The sequence below is a fragment of the Nelumbo lutea genome, chromosome 2 (assembly GCF_056320005.1).
Source record: "Nelumbo lutea isolate HS-2025 chromosome 2, American lotus-T2T, whole genome shotgun sequence".
NCBI classification, from domain to species: domain Eukaryota; kingdom Viridiplantae; phylum Streptophyta; class Magnoliopsida; order Proteales; family Nelumbonaceae; genus Nelumbo; species Nelumbo lutea.
The window spans coordinates 20,590,197-20,612,273 of NC_142685.1; the positions used below are offsets into that span (position 1 = coordinate 20,590,197).

General features: G+C 39.6%; 1 protein-coding gene across 2 annotated transcripts in view; it reads left to right on the forward strand.

The window, feature by feature from the left end:
• Positions 1 to 4,466: 4,466 nt before the first annotated feature.
• Positions 4,467 to 22,077, forward strand: part of LOC148869039 (ras-related protein RABF1-like) — a 31,110-nt gene continuing 13,499 nt past the window's right edge. The window contains exons 1-5 of one of the 2 annotated variants that reach the window (XM_088970623.1): positions 4,467 to 4,871; positions 5,187 to 5,266; positions 6,333 to 6,416; positions 6,771 to 6,865; positions 7,686 to 7,791. In XM_088970623.1, the coding sequence (XP_088826749.1) occupies positions 4,847 to 4,871; positions 5,187 to 5,266; positions 6,333 to 6,416; positions 6,771 to 6,865; positions 7,686 to 7,791 (390 nt within the window). In that variant the 5' untranslated portion in view covers positions 4,467 to 4,846. The remainder of the gene's footprint in view (positions 4,872 to 5,186; positions 5,267 to 6,332; positions 6,417 to 6,770; positions 6,866 to 7,685; positions 7,792 to 22,077) is intronic. The other variant, XM_088970624.1, reaches the window with a different exon arrangement.

The following is a 22,077-nucleotide window of genomic DNA, read 5'->3' on the forward strand; positions in this document are numbered from 1 at the left end:
ATATCGATACTTTAATCCTTGCTTATTTGAACCATCTCTATCGTCAGCCTATTATACCCAAATCAGTTTATCGACAATAAGCTAAACGTCAAATTTGTCGCATTAACGCATAGATGATTTTCCTTTTTTTGTCTTTAAGCATCTGGTTCGACTAGATGGATAAAAATTACCGTTAAACACCCATTATGTTAAGGGGTCGACGTGCACACCTCCTATTGGAGGGTTCATGCACCTTGTGAACCTAAGGGTCCATTAAATCCGCACTCAAAATAAGGTATCATGACAAAAGGGTCCCAAAATAGCCTAGTCTATTTTTTCAAACAACCAAAGTGGATTGGGCTCTCTTCGGAAAGGTAATTCTTGGTTGTCGTGTGGGGAGAGTCAAAAGCCATTGCGCTTCAGCCCTCCCAAATAGGTGACGGGATATGCTCCTCACAAATGGGTGCCTTTCAGGCACATTCGCCGTGCATTGGGAACATCTCCCATGAATAATAACTAATAAGTATGGGAGATGTTCCCAATGCATGATAGGATGTGTGTGTGTGAGGCACCCATAAGGCGTCGGGTGTGGGGAGCATATTTGGTCTCCCCAAATGGCTACTTTGCTTCTAGTTTCTCTTGGATAGCTATTCAGCAGGATGTGAAAACAATGGTACCTTGCTCCACACCTATGATGGCATGGGGTTATAATTGGTTCCACTTTTTTTTTTTTAAATGGAATAATAACAGAGGGGCTACACAGCTCTAGGGTAGCATGTCCCCAAAATCTAAGCCAATGATTATTTTCCACACCCATGGTAAAAAAATAAATAGGACTCTCACTTGTAGAATATCATCATTGGTCCCATAGCTTGTTGAATAGTTATAACTTATAGCATTCAGTTAATCCGATTTAGGGTAAATTTCTTAAATTATCCTTATGGTTTAACTAATTGATTAAGTATGCTCCTACTATTTCACTATTGTCTAACCCTACCCTGTTTTTGACAATTGACCAACTCGTGACACCATGTGAGGTTTTAATTTTTTTTAAAACCCAATGTTACACTCGTCCCCTTCCTTTCGATCCAGACCGGATCTGCTTCTCACAAAGGGCGCCTCACAAGCACATCCTATCATGCATTGGAAACATCTCTTGTACTTTTAAATTATTATTCACGGAAAATGTTCTGAATGCATGGATGCAAATGTAAGGCGTCGAAGTGTGAGGAACATATCCCGTCTCCCGGTTGGCAGCCCTTCTTCCTCCAACCTCTCTCTCTTCTCTCTCTCTTCATTTTCTCCTCCTTTTCTCTTTCTAAATAAAACAAGGCACTGATCTGAAATGTTATTAAACTAGATATCATAAAACACTCGAAGGGAATCAAATCTTTGAACTCTCGTCTCCGGACTCCACACTTGCAACCACAAGGTGACCTTGGTATTGCATCTGAAAACCGTGTGTCTGCCCTATCTCTGTTGGGATCAAAATAGCCCACTTTTTCTCTAGCCTTCTTTGTCTTGATGATGCAGCTTTTGGATGTATTTTCAGATTTGAGTCGGCTTCCTTGCAGTAGATTATTCCTTTCCGTGTTCCTCGGATTTGGAAGTGGAAGTTGTGGCTCTGAGAGCAGGTTTAGTAGAAATAGTGTCTTGCGGTTTCTCAAGGTTTCAAGCAAGTGGAATCGGATTCAGGAGTTTTGATTTATATGATCAAGACCCCTCCATTTTGCTTCCATCCAATGCTTTCCATCATCGACAGTGGCGGAATAGAGGAAGTGAAAAAGGAGGGGGAGATGGGGGAGAAAGAAAGAATGAGAGATATGGATACGAGAGGGAAAGAGATGTGGCAGAGAGAAAAGTACCAAATCCGTTGCTGAAGTTGCAGCGGCGGTGGTGGGTATAGATGAATTGAAAGAGGAGGGGAGAAAGAAAGAGGGAGAAATAGCGGGAAGAGAATGAGAGATAAGGAGACGATAGGGAAAGAGAGGTGGCGGATAGAAAAGTGCCAAACAAAGCAAGCGAAAGAGGAATGGGAGAGAGATAGAGGGAGAGAGAGAAAAATGTCGTTGGGTGCTGCGGGATACATCCACCTTCTTCTTGTTGGCTGGAGTAGACTCGAACATATCTCCACCGACGTGCGTCACGCCAAGAATATTTGGGGCTTTTGTCACCATTGGCATGTCAAAATTGATTCCTTCTCAAACACGGGGATGCTTGTATAGTTTCATCGACAGGTGATCCCTGTCACTTCCGCTCACATCCACTAGGCACTTCACCCCTTTGAACCCATTGTTGCCCTCCACTATCGTCTTTATGAATGAAACAAATATTCCCGACATGGCCTTCTACATTAGTTGGTTCTTCTTTCCGCACTATGAGTCAGCTCACCACTCGCCTTCCCGAATAGCTCTTTTTTCGTGTCCACCACCCCTTGTGCAGTATGATTCACACTTACATCAACACATTCTAGTGGTGCTGCAAAACATACACTGCGTAGGATAAACCCTCGTCAATCACCAAGGTCTTTCCAATCTCCATCAGAAAATACTTGTGCTCTGAGGAATCGTCAGCAATTTGTTAAAGGTTTTTGGGATCGTCGGTTGGGAGGACACGTGCTAGGATCTTGGCTGGTTTTCATTAGTGATGACCACTGCTTTCAAAAGTTGCAGTGGTGGCAATAGTGGCTTTGTTGACATTCTACTGTATGTCAAGAAAGTGGAGATAGAGAGAGAAAATCTCTTGAAGGGGATTTAATAAAAGGGTAAAACTGATATTTCAGCCCATCCATCAATATTTAACGATAGTGGTATTTTTTGCATCAATAGGGATAGCATTAGACAAAGCTAAACCACACAGTTAGTTTAAAATATTTGCCCTCCGATTTATCGTACACGTTTTTTTTTCCTCTGCCTTTTCCGCACTTCCATTTAGATTGTCATAAATGCTCTCTTACATGTGTATAACAAATTTAATGGAAGTGTGGAAAATTGAAGATATTCAAAGCCTAGTACCAAAAGACAAAAAAAAAAAAAAGAAAAAGCTTCGGTGGTAAGAGGCACGGCCAAGGTTTTAGAAGGCAAAGTCGTAGTGGAGGCATAATACTCCAAAAAGAGGAGGTATAAGCCATAAGGCGTTGAGAGAGGCATAAGCCTCAAAGTCCATGAACAAATTAAATACATTTTATAAATTGCTAAAAATAACATATAATATATCAAAGTTGGTGCGGTAGAAGGTAAAAATATTCATAAAATAATAGAAATTTATAAGTAATCAGTTTCAGCCTTTAATCATTAAATAAAATAATAATTAATCAACTAATAATTATAAATATTTTACATTTCATGTTTCAAAATGTAAAGTTCTCAAATTATTCAAGTGAGCGATTTAGAATAAAGGAAACATACAAAGAATCATCAATATAGTTGATATTAGATTTATGGTCATCCAATAAACAATTTATTTAATTTGGTATATGCAAAAAAATGACAACAAAATGAATGAGAAAAATAATAAACCTGGAATGTAATATTTAAAATACTAAGAAAATAATCTCACTTGATTTAACAAAGAGAAATTCAGAACTTGATTGGCCCTTTTTGTATTGAAATATTATGATTCCTATAACAATAAGAGAAACAAGGGTTGCAACTTGGGCCAGGTTAGCTTGAACCCAACTCGAAAAGGTAGGGTTGGGTTGAAGTTTGGGCTAGGGTTAGGGTTGAAAAATATGAACTCGATGTAACTTTGGGTTGGGTTAGGTTAAGGCTAGCTGAACCATGGGCTTATTTTTGGAACCAAATTGGTATCACTGGTTTTTGAAAATAGGCAACCAAAACCGAACCAAACCCGACCGGTTAACTGGTTGGCCGGTTCAGTTTGTTGATTTGCAATTTTTATATTTATAATATATATTATAAAAAAAGATATAAAGATATAATAAAAAATCAGAAATATATATAAAATATTATATTTTAAATAATAAATAATATTATATATATATTATAAAAATATATATATATATATATATTTGTATATAGTGCATATTTATTAATTTATATATATATATAGAAAATAGAAAAATATATAATATACATAATATACCTAAAATATATAGAATTATATGTGTACCGGTCTGTTCAGTTAATTGCTGGTTTTCTATATTGGTTAACCAAAAGTGAATTGATACCTTTGTTTTTTTTTTAATACCAAACCAATCGGTTTGATTAATCGAATTTTCAATAAGTTTTTTTAGTTAGATTCAGTTTTTCAAAATTTCTTGCTCACTCCTATTATTTTATATATATATATATAAATATAAATAATTAAAAAATACATTATTACTATCATCATCATTCATCTCCGAGTATAATAACTAATAATTATAGAGATTTTATGATGGTCTAACATTGCCACGTGCTAATCAAGTACACCTTCGAGGAACGGAGGGAAAAATACAAAAAAAAAAACCCGAAATTCTGAATCGTAATAGACGCGCGTTGGTGAACTCGACCTGGCCCATCGCTCTCCAGCTGATGGATGGTGATGGAAGACCAGAAGATCATGGCGGCAAGACTCCAAATAGTCCAAACCAAACAAACCTGATGGCAGTTGAATGGAAGCCTTTCCTTTTATCCGTTTCCTAAACCTTTTTCCTATTTGCTATTAAAAAGGACAGAAGAAAACGGCTTATTTCCTACTTCTCTAGTGGACTGAGGACCCACCCCCTCCATATTCTAGACTTCTGCGAATTCTCCATATTCTAGAGCATAAATAAACCAACAACAGAGTACACGCGCCATTAGATCGAAGCATCGGTTTCTCTCTTCCAATAGAACCCTAGATAATCAGACGCTCTCACGGCGACATGGGTTGCTCCTCTTCTCTTCCGGGTAAAACAACTTCCTTCGAATTCGATTGGAATTTTTTTTACCAAAATTCGGTTTTCATCATAGCAAATCACTGAGTTGGATCTTCCTTCACCTCTTAATTCTTATTCCCTTTGCATATCTTTAGTTTCTAGTTTCTATTGTATTCTTTTATTTGTGGTGTATGGAAGTTGATTGCTCGTGTTACGGTGGATAATCGCCCGCTACTTTTGAAGTCTGCAGAGATTTATAGTTTTGCTTTGTCTTGCATTGGATATATTTGCTTAATCGATGATGGGTCTAGAGCTTTAATTAATTCTGGTTGTGTGGTGTTTGTAGATAGGACGACTTCTGGACGGTTGGATAGTTTGAATTCTCAGGTTGCCGGAGCAACTGAGTCAAAAAATGTGAGAGTGAAGGTACGCTGGTCCCTTGGTATGGAAACTCTGACCTCCTTTTCCTCATGGTCTATGGTGGATGCTGGTTGACTTTTGATACCTGGGACAATTAGTGGATCTTAGCTAGGACTTTGAGGGTGTTTAATTGGAGCTTTGGTTGGTGGAGTTAGGGATGAGGAAGTAGGGAAGAAAAGGGTAAAACCATGGGGGAGGTGATGCATTTACATAAAGTTTCAACATTTATTATGTTTGTGCCATCCTATTGAAATTGAATGTCTCAGTGTGGTTTACTAATGCGAACTCTTGATAAAAAAGAATTTATTCCCAACTACCTAGTCACATTTGAAATGGATTACCAACTTGTGACAAAGAGTATGGTTTGAACATAGGGATCTAATCATGAAAGACATAACTCGTTTACACAAAAAGCCGTGCTGGTTCATCTTTTGTATAAGAATCCATGAGCAAATAAGTGAATGATAGACATTATAATAGAGACTTCTTTTTGAGGATACCTTGTTGTTTTCCTTTTTTGGAGCCAGGACATTTTCTGCATCTGTTCTCTCTTTCTCTTTTATAATACTCTATTTCTGATCAGGGGGAAAAAATGACTCAATCATTCTGGACCCATGTTCATAAAGGTTTGTCATTCTTTTTTGCCTGTTGTTAGCATGATGCAACCCCCCTCTTTTTCTTGTTCTTGGGATCAGTGATGGGATACAGGATCAGCCTAGCAAAATTCAATGGGAAAAGAATATATAGTTCAATTCTATCCTAGAGGAAAAGTTGATTGGAATTTTCTATAAATCATGGTGCTTTAATTGCATATTGAAATATATTAGGAAATAATAAATGTAAATGAGGCAAGGAAATGCCATTAGGACGACATTTCTGAATTGTCAGATGCTCTTTGTCATCAGCTGGTGTTAGATGAAATGCATGCAAGTTGTGTGGGTAGGCAAGTATTAGGAATAAGGAAACTGCTCAAATGACTCACTCTCATTTCCAACTGTCTTCCTTGTTCGCAATTGAAAAAATAAAAAAATAATTAAATGGAACCGATCTGATATTTCAACATTGCATGTAGCTGGTGCTGCTGGGGGACTCTGGTGTTGGTAAAAGCTGTATTGTTCTTCGCTTTGTTCGTGGACAGTTTGATCCAAATTCCAAGGTAAGAACCAGATGGTCTATGTTATCCCATCCAAGTGGGTTGGCTGCAGGTGTCCTGTTCTCTACTCTTCTCTTTGTAGGGCCATCCGTTCTGTTAAATAACTGAGCTTTCACTTTTTCCTTCAGCACCTGCATCCATGTTCTTTTTTTATGTCCTTATGTTTAAGAACCTTTAGGTTGCACCAATATCCAAATAACTCCCTCACTGGTGCATTTATCAATGCATAAAAAATTTCCTATAGTGCTTGATTGAGTTACTTTACTATTGCTTACAATATAGTATTCTCCAACAGATTTACTCATGGCATTTTAGTTATGTAGAGTTGCTTATCTTGTTGATTTACAATGTTTTCAGGTGACTGTTGGAGCTTCATTTTTGTCACAGACAATAGCTTTGCATGATTCTACAACTGTAAAATTTGAAATTTGGGACACTGCAGGCCAGGAAAGGTGTGTCATGATAATTTCAATGGCCTGAATCCATAATTTTGAATGGAATGAATATATCAGTCCTTTGACACACAAACCCAAGGTATTACTCATTTTAAAATATATGTCTCCCCCAAGGACCGCCAATGGGTTGGGTCTGGGCTGGGTCAGGGTAGACCTGGTCCCAAATTGATTAGGAAGCACCCAGACCTAGTCCTGTACCAGACCTTTGGGTCTGTAAGCAATAGGCCCAGAACTAGCTCTACTATTAATCTGGACCAGGTTATTACCGACAGGACTTTATCCTGGAAATTTTGATATGTACACACACACACATTTAGATAGATAGATAAAGGTATAGATATACATATGCACAAACGGTTTGGAACAGGTAAACCCAATCCTGACCCTATTATAACTGGTACTCAAAATATAGATGAGACCCTACATAATAGGGTCTGTTGGGTTGACCTGGACAATTGACAGCCCTAGACTCTTCCCTTTCCTAATTGTTTGCTCCAAGGTTCAAAATTTTGATTATGATACGCCCCATATCGGGCGTATCGTATCATATTGGTGGCTTGATACGCCTATTTAAAGGTGTTTCGGGAACCACTCTTTTTTTAATAAAAAATATGGTTAAAAATATGCCCAAAAACCAAAATTTGAAAAAACTAAAAAAAATATAAAAGGGCGTCAATTTAAGTACCGATACACCCCTGCTGATACACAGGGGCACATCGATATTTTGAACCATGGTTTGCTCTTCCACCACAATTAAATTCAGTATATCAACTTTCAAGTTTCAACTGCCTTTTATGTTGATAAACTGTTTTCTCAGATATGCTGCTTTGGCACCCCTTTACTATCGAGGAGCTGCTGTTGCAGTTGTTGTATATGATATAACAAGTCCTGAGTCATTCGACAAAGCTCAGTACTGGGTTAAGGTATCTTTTTGTGGTGATTTAGTTTATATCTTATTGAGTTTCTTGATTATCCCTCTTTGATATATTAAGTATTTGATTGTTCTTTGAATGGCCAAAAACTCCTGTTATCTCTATCTGCTAAGTGCTCAGTTGGGTGTTTACTGGGTTCAGAGGTAATGCAGATAGCTTATATGTACCAATATGGCAACATACAACCTCCATGATAGTGTATCATTACACAGCATTTCCAAATAAATAAAGCATGGAATTTAGTTCTTGTTCCTTGAAGGAAATGGACAATAAAAGGATAGAAGTTAGAAGTTATGATTTACCATTTTTTTGTCTATTATGCATAGGGGTGGCAATTTCTGACCCAACCCACTCAACCCTTCTACTTGTAACCCATGTAAACCCATTCATCTTCCTTGCAGGTCAATATGGGTTGGCAACCCATTTGGGTCGAACTTAAGTGGATGGGTTAGGTTGTGTCATGTTTATCCATTGGATGACTCAATATTTATTTGTAGTTGTGAGTTGTAACAGCTTAGGATAACAACTGTATTTGTCATTTTTTAGGAGAAAAGTTATGGATTTCACTTAAATGACAGATTTGGTGATGTGGCTTGCAAGCATGCCTGGCAGTGAGTCCATTGCATTGTGATTGTTTAGACTGACTTCCATGCGTGACTGTAGTGATACATAGATGTATCAGTTAGAATAATTATCATCCTACGTGTGGTCACAATTTCATATCCAATTGAAACCCCAAGTATTCAAGATTGAACCCCAGGTTATAATCTGAGAGAATCAGGGTTAACCTGGTTTACTAGTTGAAGTCAGAAATAATAAACAAAATCTAAAATTTCACATACTTCGAATCTCATGGCAATACAAAAGTATTGGGGTCATCTTTATGCCCTTTCTGGAATTTTGAATATACAAGATTAAACCTGACTTATAATCTGAGTGAATCAGCATTAACCTGGTTTAGCATTTTTTTGGATGGATACCAGGTTTAACAGTTTAAGCCAGAAATAGTAAATAAAACCTGAAATTTGTTGTTGTTTGGATCTCACTAGAATACCAAATTATTTGGAGCATCTCAATGACACATTTTGGAACTGTAGTTAAAATAGCGAACCATGATGGAAGATATTAGGCAGTACAAGGTTGGAGCCTACTGTGGTCAAGGTTATTGGCCATAACTTGAATGTGTGTTCTATTGAGTATCATATCAAATCAACTAAACAGGAGGGCCCTATAGAAGAGTATTGAACTACTTTAACTGTCAATGTCCAGTTGAAGAGGTTGAGTATGGGTAGATTAGTCTGGGTGAGGGACTGAGGGTTAGGTTGAGTTACCATCCATATACGTGTAAGGTTATTAGGATCATTAATGGATATGGATGGTGGATGGGTTGATCTTCGACCCACACCCAACCCAACTCAATCCACCCATTTGCCACTCCTCTATGCACATGGAGACCTAGGAAGGCTTAGGAAATTATAAGCATGTTATTTAAGCACCACAATAAGTTTCAGTTAGTACATAAGATTTGTGATAGGGTACCTTCATAATGTGATAAAATCCAAACAAGGTCAAGGTGGCTACTCTTGTACTGTGGCCTGAATTGCTGTCATAGGGGTGCAACCCGGGTTGACCTAAGTTAGCATTTTACACTGCTTCAGGCTCAGGCCTTCGGACTGGGCCCTTTCAAATTTTGACAAAATCCTAAACTGAGCCTGCTCAAGTTGCACCTCTATTAAGTCGTCTTGTCTCATCTACCTCGGTGATTGAATAGGATTCTGGAAATATGATTAAATAGAGTGAAAGAACTAGCCAGAGCCCTCAGAGACTTGCTAGCTACCTTTGCAGAGAAATCCTACTATCTTTCTTGGTAAAAGTAAGCGGATCCTTGGATAGGTTAACTCAATAAGAGACGCCTTAGCTAGAATAGGTGTTTATTGAACTTTTGTATAATGGAAGCTCTATGCCCACCTAGATTTTTTTTTGGGCAAAGAAAAGTATCTGTAATTTGTTCTTGGAGAATTGAGGATAAAAGGGATTATGATTGGTTATTAGTTTACATGAGATGGAAACTTGTTGGATTTTAGTTCCTTAGCCCTTTCCTTGACAAGGAATAAATGTGATTCAAGGTTTTATGATTCAGGGCTCAGGCCTTAAATACTGGCTGAAAGGTCAGTAATGAGGACACTGATGGAATCTGAGGTAAGGCTCTCACGTATTGACAACATGGTTTGTTTTTAGTGTTTAGGCTAGTATTCCCTGTTTTGTATTTTTTATGAATACTAGTGATATGGATAATGTAAGTATTCTGTGTGGAATAACATTAAATGGTAGATTTATTTAGTTTGGTGCTTACATGAAAACTCTGACACGAGTCATCATTAATTTTCTTTCATTTTAGGTAACCTTGAAGAATCTTTTTCTGTGGCTACCGAGGATCATCAGGATTTGTCTTACACTGCAGTTCTTCCTGCAATGGTGATGTCCTGACTAAAATAATGGATGGTACAGGGACTTTGGGAGGAAAGAAGATGAGTAGATAAGACAACTTAAAATGAATCTAGATTAGTTGAAAGACATAAGTTGAGACATAGATGGGTTAAATTAGATTAATATAGTAGTCGATCAAGACTACAGTTAGTCTTGGATTCCAAAGGATTTCAGATTGAGAAAAGTAGAAGGAAAGAGGGAGAAGAAGAAGAGGAAAGCAGAAGTACACAAGGGTTTTGAAAAGGAGGGACAGATTGAATGATTCTGTCGCCGCTACTCTCTCAATATTTATATGTTATGTTCACTAGTTGTAGGAAAGGGCAGAATTGCCCTTAATGCTTACATGGCAAATAAAACAATAATAAACTGAAATAACAAGCTGTCTAAAATAACTACCAACTAACACTGACATAACTAACAAAGATTACATGTGCTGTCATACGAACACCGTGGGGACCACATCCGTGAGTCCCACATCAGTGTTCTCTACACTCCCTCTCAATTTGGGAATAGATATTTGTCATTCCCAACTTGCATAGGTCTGCCTCTAACTTCTTCATTGGAACAACCTCGGTGAGAAGATCTGCGAGCTGCATGTTGGAGGTGATATACAGGAGACGCACTTCTTGTGATGAGACCCTTTCTCTGACAAAATGTCGATCAACTTTGATATGTTTAGTTTTGTCATGTTGCACCGGATTGTAGCTAAATTAATAGCCGCCTGATTATCACAATACAACATCAATGGCTTCTCATAATCAATACCCAACTCTTCAAGTAGTGATTTCAGCCACTCCATTAGCCATTGATCTGTATTCAGCTTCAGCACTAGAGCGAGAAACAATGCTTTGTTTCTTATTCCTCTAAGAGACAAGGTTACCTCCTACAAGGGCACAATATCCAGAGGTAGACCTCTTGTCATCAGCACTCTCAGCCCAATCAGCATCTGTATAGACCTCCACCTTCATGTGATTATTATTCTTGAATAGTATACCTCTACCTGGACATCTCTTCAAGTATGCTAATATTCTCTCAATTGCAAGAAGATGAGTAGTTCTAGGGGAATGCATGTACTGGCTGACAACACTGACTGCATAATTGATGTCTGGCCGTGTGAGACAGAGATGGGAGCTTTTCAACCAATCGTTGGAACATAGCTTTATCTTCAAGAGGCTCTCCACCCTCTGCACTGATCTTGTGATTCTGTTCAATGGGTGTATCTGCAGGCTTGACACTAACTTTTCAGTTTCCGCCAACAGATCTAGAACATACTTCATTTGAGAAATAAAATCCCCTGTTTAGATCTAGCAACCTCAATACCAAAAAAATATCGCAGTGCACCAAGATCTTTCACCTCAAACTCTTGATGAAGGAGCTGTTTGAGGGACTCAATCTCACTATTATTATTCCCTGTCACTACAATATCATCCACATATACAGCAAGCAAGGTCAAGGAATAGTTCACTCTTTTAACGAACAATGTATGATCTGACTGGGCCTGTACATAGACGAATTTTCCAAGGGCTTGTCTGAATCTATCAAATCAAGCTCTAGGGGACTGCTTTAGTCCATACAATGCCTTATTTAGTCGGCAAACCTTCTTACCTGTCTCTGCATCATAAAATCTAGGGGGCAACTGCATGTAGACTTCTTCCTGTAAGTTTCCATTCAGAAAGGCATTAACGTCCATCTGGAACAAGGGCCAAGAGTAACTTGCTGCAAGGGCTAATAGAACTCGAATAGTGGTCATCTTGGCTACTAGGGCAAAAGTCTCCAAGTAGTCTATACCATAAGTCTGAGTAAATCCTTTTGCAACCAACCGGGCTTTGTACCTTTCAATGGAGCCATTAGAATTATGTTTCACAGTAAATACCCATTTACATCCAACCGGCTTCTTTTCTTTGGGTAGGTCAACCAGCTCCCAAGTATTATTTTTCGAAAGGGCATCCATTTCAACTTTCATTGCATCTTTCCACTCAGGAACTGACAAAGCTTCTTGCACTGTTCTGGGGATAGGAATATCAACAATGGAAGTAAGAAAGGACCTGTAAGAAGGAGACAGATGATCATAGGATAGAAACTGGGAAATGCAGTGAGCTGTGGATGTGATGCAACGCTGCTTCCCTTTACGGACCGCAATAGGGAGGTCAAGGTTATCCGAAGGAAGGAAAGTAGCAATAGTGGAAGGTATCTCAATGGGTCTTGGACTTGATAAGGGGACTGTAGTACCTGGATCTGGATCCGCAGAAGGAATTGGGGCTGGCTTGGACTGCTGATGACCGAAATCAACCTGCCTCCATTGCCTGTGATAGACTTTCAACTCCTGATCCCTCTGACAACCCTCACCATTACAACCCTCATCACTCAATGGAATGGGTAAAGGAACCTCAGATGAGTTAACCTCACTCTCACTGCGCTCCCCCTGAGGAAAAAGACCCAAATTCTCACTACTCTCCCCCTAAGGAGAAGCCCTAGGATAATAGGGTACCTCCTCAAAGAAGGTGACATCCATCGAAACAAATCTCCTCCCCGAAACAGGATCATAGCAGCAATAACCCTTTTGAGATTGTGCATAACAGAGAAAAATGCATTTGGAGGCCTTAGGGTCAAATTTGGAATGATGAGGTTCAAGAATCTGAACAAAGCAGGTGCAACCAAAGGTTTTAAGAGGAACAGTAAACAACTCCTTGTCTGGGTATAGAAGGATTAACGGAGGCTTCATGTCAAGAACCCGTGAGGGAACCCGATTAATGAGATACATTGCCGTGAGGATAGCATCACCCCAGAAACGGATAGACACATTGGAGGTAAACATAATACTTTTAGCCACCTCCAAAATGTGCCTATTCTTCCTCTCGACAACCCCATTTTGCTGTGGTGTATGAGGACAAGTGCTCTGGTGAATAACCCCATGATCGAGTAGATAAGAGGCCAGTGGCTTGGCAAAGTATTCTTTTGCATTATCAGATCTGAGGATTTTGGTTTTGGCCCCAAACTGGGTTAAAATCATCTGATGAAAGTTTTGGGTCAAAGCGGGAACCTCATCTCGAGAGCGTATAAGGTAGACCCAAGAAAAACGGATATAGTCATCAACAAACAATAGAAAATATCTGTACCTCCCATAGAAGGGATGTGATACGGGCCCCAAACATCGGTGTGCACAATATAAAAATAATTACTACTTCTTTTATTACTCAAGGAATAAGATGTTCTACAATGTTTGGCAAGCTCACAACTCTCACATCTCAACAGACTCAAACAAAGTAGGAAACAGACTCTTCAAAGACCGAAAAGATAAATGACCTAACCGGTTATGCCAGAGCATAACCGGACTCACAGACTGAGAGACAAAAGACTTCTTATCCACAGGCTCTTTCTAATGAGAACTCTCTCCAAGTAGATAGATCCCATTCGTCTCACGGCCAGTCCCAATCACCTTCCTCGTCTCCAAAGTCCTGAAAAACACATCGGCCAGGGAAAAATGTTACTGAACAGTTCTGATGCTTCGTAATACTACTGATTGAAAGCAAATTAGTATCAAGTTTAGGAACATGCAAGACTAAGGATAAGGAGATGGTATCAAATAACTTGATGTCACCCTTGCCAGAAATGGGAACAAGGGAGCCATCAACAATGGATACTTCATCTCTACCAGAAGATAAGTGATAAGTAGTGAATAGTGATGGTAAGCTAGTCATATGGTCAGATGCACCTGAGTCTATTACCCAACAATGTTCAGTGTTACTTGGAGCTGAAGCATGGTAAGCTGAGGCCCGAGTACTTGAATGGGCAAATGCTGATGTGGCAGGGGCCGATGGTGACTGAGATGATTGAGCTGAATTCCCAATCTCCTTTTCCAACTGTATTAGGGCAGCCCGAACAACAGCTAAGGTATCTAGGGGCATGCCTTTTGTGCCCGATGAGGATGCAAAATTGGTATTCACAGCCATATGAGCATTATCCCTTTTATTCCTTAGTTTTGCTGGGACTAAATGAATGTGCAACGTCCAACATGTATCTTTCGTATGCTTGGGTTTCTTACAATGTTCACATACTAGATCCCGTTTATCTTCCTTCTTCATGTCCCTTTCTGTATCACCCCCAGACTTAGGTTTAATTGCTGCTAGGGCTGGGGGAAAGGACTGATGCCGCATCATAACCTTTCTTCTAGTTTCTTCACTATGCACCAGGGAGTAGGCTTGAGATAAGGTCACACTGTCTCTTGTCAGTATCTGCTGTCTCACAATGTCATAATCAGAATTCGAGCCAGCCAGAAATTCAAACATCCTATTGGTCTCGACTTGCTTTCTATGGGTCTGTGCATCTTTTGGACTTTCCCACTCAAGAGTCTCCAGATGGTCAATTTCATACCACAGAGATTTCAAGGTAGAGAAATAAACAAAGACCGGTTTCTCTCCTCGTTTGAGGTTATTTACCTCACACTTCAGTTCATAGGCTCTAACAACATTAAGGGGTTCGGAGTAGGTCTCTTTCATGACATCCCATATCTCCTTGGCTGTCTTTGCCCACAAGTAATTTCGGCTGATATGTGGCTGCATAGAGTTGCACAACCATGTCATAACCAAGTAGTTCTTCTGAACCCACTTGGTATACATTGGGTCTTCCTTGGAAGGTTCTTTCACATATCTCAATAGGTAGCTAAGTTTTCCCCTTTCCCCAATAGCCATCATGGCCGATTGGGCCCATTCCAAGTAATTGGATCCGTCAAATGTCACAGTTGTAATCTGAAACGCAGTCTCAGACATATTACCAGAACTGCTGTTCCCAAAGACAGCTTCCCCCTGATTTTTGAACTCCATTCTTGGTTAAGAATCAGTAATTAAGAACTATTGGCGCTATTGCAATAGAAAACAACACTTAAATAACTGATCACAGTCAGAAATCTGTATGAAATCAGTTCAGATCTGATCTGAAACCAATCGGCAGTCAGAATATAATCAGTCCGATAACAGTTTTCACCCCCAAAACAGGCTCGGAAGTCGAAACAGGTCTAGAAACCACTTAGAAAACAACCTGTAATGCTGAAGCAGAATTAGGGTTTTAATCGTAGGGTTAGGAAAACCTTTGTGAGAACATAAACAGTGCTCAGCCGCACCTTCCAAAGGATTACCGCCTCTGAGAAAATAAAGGAGAGTTTGGCCGCTCCTCCCAGATAGGTCCAACTATCTTGACTGATAGCAATCTCAAGGGAAAAATAAAAACTTACCCAGAAAACTCTGATCGCTACCTTCAATCGTGGCTTGAACCCTAACCTTCTCTGATTCTTCCTGATTACCAAAACACTCTCCAAGCCTCTACAAACCTTCGGACAGCTGCTAAACCTTTCTGGTAACCTCCAAGAATCAGCCAACGAACAGTCCTTTGTAAGCTTTCAGCCCTAGACAGTTCTCATGTGGTCGGATGGACTAGACACACATGAGAAACTCTAGATAGGTTCTGATACCAATTAGTTGATCAAGACTACAGTCAGTCTTGGATTCCAAAGGATTTCAGATTGAGAAAAGTAGAAGGAAAGAGGGAGAAGAAGAAGAAGAAAGAAGAAGTACACAAGGGTTTTGAAAAGGTGGGACAGATCGAATGATTCTGCCGCCGCCACTCTCTCAATATTTATATGTTATGTTCACTAATTGTAGGAAAGGGCAGAATTGCCCTTAATGCTTACATGGCAAATAAAACAATAATAAACTGAAATAACAAGCTGTCTAAAATAACTACCAACCAACACTGACATAACTAACAAAGATTACATGTGCTGTCATACGAACACCATGGGGACCACAGCCGTGGGGCCCACGTCAGTGTTCTCTACAGATATATTAGCAGATAAGTCCCTAGGCCCAGATACTCCCCACCCCTTGGTTTCTACCAAAAACTTTGGGAGGTTATTTCTCTTAAGGTTTCATTTTTTTTTGATCAATAACAAAAATTCATCGAGTCCAATTAAGAAAGGATTACAAACAGAGGGGGGTTTCTTGCTTTCCTTATATCCAATTCCAGCTGGAGTTGCAAACCAGATTGAGAGGAGAGTTTTTTGTGGATGGGGTGGAAGGAGAGCAAGAAAATTCATTTAGTTAACTGGGGAAAGGTGTGTAAACAAAAAAAGAATGGAGGGATGGAATTTAAGAAGAATTCAGGAAATGAATTTAGCCTTACTTGGCAAGTGGTTTTGGAGGTTTGGTAACCAAAGGAATTGTTTGTGGAGGAGACTAGGTGAGTAATTGAAGCAAAATATGGTACAAGAAGTGTACGTTGGGTCCCTGGAGATGCAAATCAGTCGTATGGTTGTTCGGTTTGGAAAGGAATTCATCAAGGAAATCAAATTTGTAGTGGGAAAGGGTACTAGAGTTGATTTCTGGTTAGACCATTGGTATGGTAACAATACGCTAAAGGATGACTTCCCAGAATTATTTGCAATTGCAACAAACAAGGAGGCAAAAGTAGCTGAATATGTCCAGTCTCAAAATGGGATACTTATCTGGAATCCTCTTTTCAGATGGGATGCTTGTCTGGAATCCTCTTTTCAGAAGGGCTTTGAATGATTGGGAGATCGAACCATTTAGTAGGCTTCTTCAAAGGTTGTACAACACTCAAACTGACACCAATGCGGCAGACAAAAGGTTTTGGGTTTGCAGATAGCTGAGGCCAGTTCTCGGTGAAATCTTTCTATGATAAACTGGCCCAAGGGGAAGAAGATCTGGAATTTCCTGTGCATGTAATATGGTGCAGGCACATTCCATCAAAGGTCTCTTTTTTTATTTGGGTTGCTTACCTGAATAAGATTCCTACAAGAGACAACTTGGTTAGGAGGGGCAGTGTTTTAAAAGTGCAAGGCACAAAAAAGGCACAGGGGTCAATTTGCGACTGAGGCGCAAGGCGAGGCGCACGCCTTTCTGAAGCAAGGCACAAAAATACAAAAAATGCTAAAAAATAAAAAAATGTCAGAAAATTCAAAAAAATGCCAAAAAAATAAAAAAATAAAAATATTTAACGTAATATTACTAAAAAAATATAAAGTTAAAATTTAAAATAATGTTTTAAAAAACCTATTGTCTAAAATTAAAATACATAAACATAAGATGTAAAGCATATTCAAATGAGAATTTAAAAATAAAATCAAACATATAAAACATTTTCAAGCATGTAAAACCTCTAATATCTTTTTTCACTCAATTGCAGTACTTCACATACCTAATGTAATGTAAAACATATTACATTCCTGATTCTACGAGCCGCCTTTGTGCCACACCCCTCAAGGCAAGCCCAAACAAGTCCACATTAGGTCTTAAATTCTTAGTTTTCACACAATAAACAATGATTTTATAGCTTTAATTGCTTTTTAAGAAGATATTTTATTAGGATGAATGAACGAACAACATTACCCTGAAATGCGCCTTGCCTGTGCACCTAGGCACGCCTTTTAAATCACTGAGGAGGGGGTTGGTTATCGACTCTAAAAGATGTGTCTTGTGCAACAGTGATGATGAGACTGTTGACCACTTGTTACTGCATTGTAGCTTCACTCAAAATATGGGTGAGGATTCTCAGAATTTTTGCAATCAGAAGTTGCTGCCCAGAACCAATGGTTGATTTCGTCAACAACTGGAGGGTACAAGGTCTAAGAAAGAAAGGAAAAGTTCTATGGCATCTGATTCCAGGTGCTGTGTTATGGTCGATATGGCAAGAAAGAACTCAAGGATATTTCAAAACAAAAGCTGTCAAGAAGAGGAAGTGTGGCAGAAGATTGTGGGGAAGCTGTTTTCCTGGTCTTTGACTCAGCTTAAAGTTGACAGTTCTTTTTACAGTTCTCTTTGACTTTGAAAGTCTGTTTGTATCTCCCATTGGATTTGTAGTTTGAGTGCTGTCTTTGTACCTCTCTGTTTGTACTTTTCCTCTTAATGAATTGATACTTCTCAAAAAAAAAAAAAAAAAAGACATGTGCCCAAAACATAGTATCCCTATTCACCCCTTGCTTAGCTAGCCCGCCAGCAAAGGAATTTGCAGTTCTTTTAACCCAACTGTATTTTACTTCAATATCCTTTGCCAACCAATTAATTTTTTCCTTTCATTGCTGTATTTCTACAATGCAGGCTTATCTTCCTTTAACCAGTTTACTGCCACCTCCGAATCTCCTTAAAAAATCAGCCTCTTAATGTCTAGGTCTCTTGCTCTTTGGAGCCCATCCTGTGCTGCTGAAATTTCGGCCCTAAGAGAGTCACCCTCTCCAATTGGGTCGGAGAAAAGGGCTATAGCATTCCCTTCCTCATTTCTGAAAGTCCCCAAATACTTGATTGCCCTGGATTCCCAATGCTACTGCCACCAAAGTTCAACTTTATATAACCGATAGAAGGGGGGGGGGGAGGGTCCAAGAAGGACTTGTGATCCTCTTAACCTGGGCTGAATTTGCTGTTTCTTTCCAATTTTTCAACAAAACATCCACAAAAAAGTCTGTAAACAGATCCATGGATTTCAACTAGTGTACTACCCTTAAGTGGATTAACTCTATCAAGTTCTCAACATCCCTCTCCCTTTCCAAAAAAATCCTGGAGTTTCTTTCTTCCCACAAAGACCAACAAACAGCAGCCCTGACACTCCACATGATCCTACCCCTTTTCACTGGCCAGTTGAAAAAGGATGGAGAAAACAGACTCTGTACACCGGGGGGGGGGTCCAGCTACACCCAAAAAGGGATAAAGCCCAAACCCAAACAGCTCTGGCATAGTGGCAAGACACTAATAGGTGGTACCCAGTCTCTCCATCAGCTTGGCAAGGAAGAAAGGACACACCTATGCGGGGATAGACAAGATTTGGGTCTTTTTATTTGAAGTAGATTGCAAGTGTTGATTCTTTCCAGAAAAGCTTCCCAACAAAAACTCCCAACCTGAGGAGGAATAGGCTTGCACCATATCTCTTTAACAGGGAAAGGCATCCCATGGGGAGTAGGTTGCTGAGTTAGGGATTGGAAGAAAGAGGCGTAGGAGAAAGAACCCGAGGGGAAGGGGTCTAGATTCTACAATCTTCCTTTAGAGGGTTAGAAACACATTTTCAAGGAGTGTGCTATGAGGGACAAAGTATTTCCTAGGTCAGTATCCCTAACAGCCCTTCTCAAACTCAAATTCCACCCAAACCTAGAGGTTGCATCTGAAGGGACAAGAATGGAAGAAATGGGCTCATTCTTTCGGTCAGAGAAGGCATACAAAGAGGGGAATTGGCTCATCTAAGGTGAATTCCCCACCCAAGTTTGTTCCCAGAATTTGATTAAGTTACTTGAATTCAATTCATACTTGGTTCAATGGGAGAAGACTGGAAGAAGGTTATGGATGGCTTTCTAAGGAGTAGTTGTAGTCCTTGCCAAGATTCTAAGATCCCATCCATTGTCCTCCAGCCCATAAAAGATAGCCACCATCTTTGCCCACAGTTCGTCCCTTTCTAAGGGAATCTCCATAACCACTTCCCCAACAGTGCCGTGTTCCTTTTCTTAATATTCCTAATCCCTAGCCCTCCTTGCCTCCTGCTTCTAGATACCACTTTCCATCCCACCCTATGGTCCCTCTTTTCCTTACTTGGCTCCCATAGAAAGTCCATCATCAACTTTTCCAACTTATTAGAAACCTGTGAGGGGATCTTGAAAACTGACAGGAAATAAACAAGTACATTGGTTAGGGTTGACCTGATCAGTGTAATCCTCCTCCCCAGAGAAAGATAGTTTTTCTTCCAGATCCAGCTTGGACACCACTCCTTTCTTCTTTGCTTTCTTGAAGGCCTCCACACTCTCATTTGCTATTAAAATTTGGTAAGATATTTGTCTTCCGTTCACAAAGTTTCCTTGGTTAGGTTCAACAATAGTAGGGAGAACTTGCTTGATCCCGAGAGACAACACTTTGCAATTATTTTATATAGATTTTTAACAAGCTAATTAGTCTAAAGTCTTTCGGTTGTGTGGCATCTCTTTTTTTAGGAACCAAAGCAATAAAAGTGGAATTCAGACCCAGGCTAATTACCCCCTACTATGGAACTCATCAAACACTAGCACTAGGACTTTCTCCAATATTTCCCAACAATCTTGATAGAAATCCATTGTGAACCCATCTAGACTCGATGCCTTTGTTCTATCCATTGAAAACACTGCCTCCTTTATTTCTTTAATTTCAAATTTCCTTTCTAACCATTCACTGTGATCTGGCCCTAAATTTGGCCACTTCAGACCCTCTAACCAAACCCTCTCATTTAAAGGCCTTATGAAAATAGATTCACTGTGATCTGGCCCTAAATTTGGCCATTCACTGTGATCTGGCCCTAAATTTGGCCATTCACTGTGATCTGGCCCTAAATTTGGCCACTCCAGACCCTCCAGCCAAACCCTCTCATTTAAAGGCCTTCTGAAAATAGATTTGAAATGGTCTACAAAGGCCCCTGCTATCTCTATCGAATGTGAAATGGTTGCCCCCTCAATTTCCAATTTGGATATAAAATTCTTTCTTTTTCTGCCATTTGTTACAGTGTGGAAGAATTTAGTTTTGCCATCTCCCTCCTTTAACCATTTACATCGAGATTTTTTGTCTACAGCTAATTTCTTCCTTTTAGCAAGTGATCCTCCAATTGTTTCTTCAAGATCCACCTTTGGTCCTTGTCCCCCTCCCCAAAAAGACCCCCTTCTTTCTTACGATCCAGCTCCTCAATCTTTTCAACTAAAACTTGTTTTCTTTCTTCCAATTTGCCAAACTCCAGTAAATTCCATTCTTTGATCTTAAGTTTCAGGTATTGGAGTTTCTTATGAAATTTCATTCCTACCCATTCCACCGAGGGGTTACATTGCTCCCACTAATCTTTGACCTTCTTGATAAAGCCCGAATGGATTAGTCACATGTTCTCAAATCTAAAGGGGGTAGGCCCATCACTCCTTAAATTTTCCTTACAAATCACCATGTGTGAATGATGGGAGGTAAGTCTAGGGAGTGTTCTAGAGTTGATATTCCTCCAACGTTCTTCCCAATCAGTTGAAAAGAGGAACCTATCCAACTTGGAGCATATTGAGTTCCACTGAAGATTGGACCTTGTAAAAGTGTTGTGCAAGAAAGGGATCTCCTTAAGCTCAAAGGTTTCCACAAATTGGTTAAATTTCCTCATACTTGTGGTCACCCTTTGCCTAGGGTTATTGGTCTCTTTTGAAAATCTTAGTGTTAAAATCCCCTCTGACACACCATGGTTCTTCCCATAAGCCTCTGATGTCTCCTAGCTCTTTCCACATTTTCTTTGTTTCCCTATAACCTGTAGAGAACACTGATGTGGGCCCCACTGCAGTGGTCCCCACTCTGTTCGTAGGACAGCAGTCAAGTTATTTGTTTCAGTTATAGTATTGTCAGTTTGAGTCAGTTTGTTAATTCAGTTGTTATTTATTTCAGTTTTTATTTACTTTATTTATTAAGTACCAAGGGCAGATGTGTCCTTTCCATTATGTACTAAACATAACCTATAAATATTAAGAGAGTGGCGGCGGCAGATGAGTAAGAATCTGTCCCTCCTTTTAACAACTTGTGTTCTCTTGTTTCTCTTCTATTCTCTCTCCTTTCTCTCACTTTCTCTTATGTTTTGCAAACCTAAAACCTTTTAGGATTCAAGACTGATTACAATCTTGATCTTTTACTTGGTATCAGAGCCAGTCTAGGGCTTCTCATGTGTGTCTAGTCCAGCCGACCACATGATGACTAGCTAGGGCTGGAAGCTTTGAAGAAGTTTTTCGGTGGCTGAATCTTGGAGATTACCAGGAGAGGT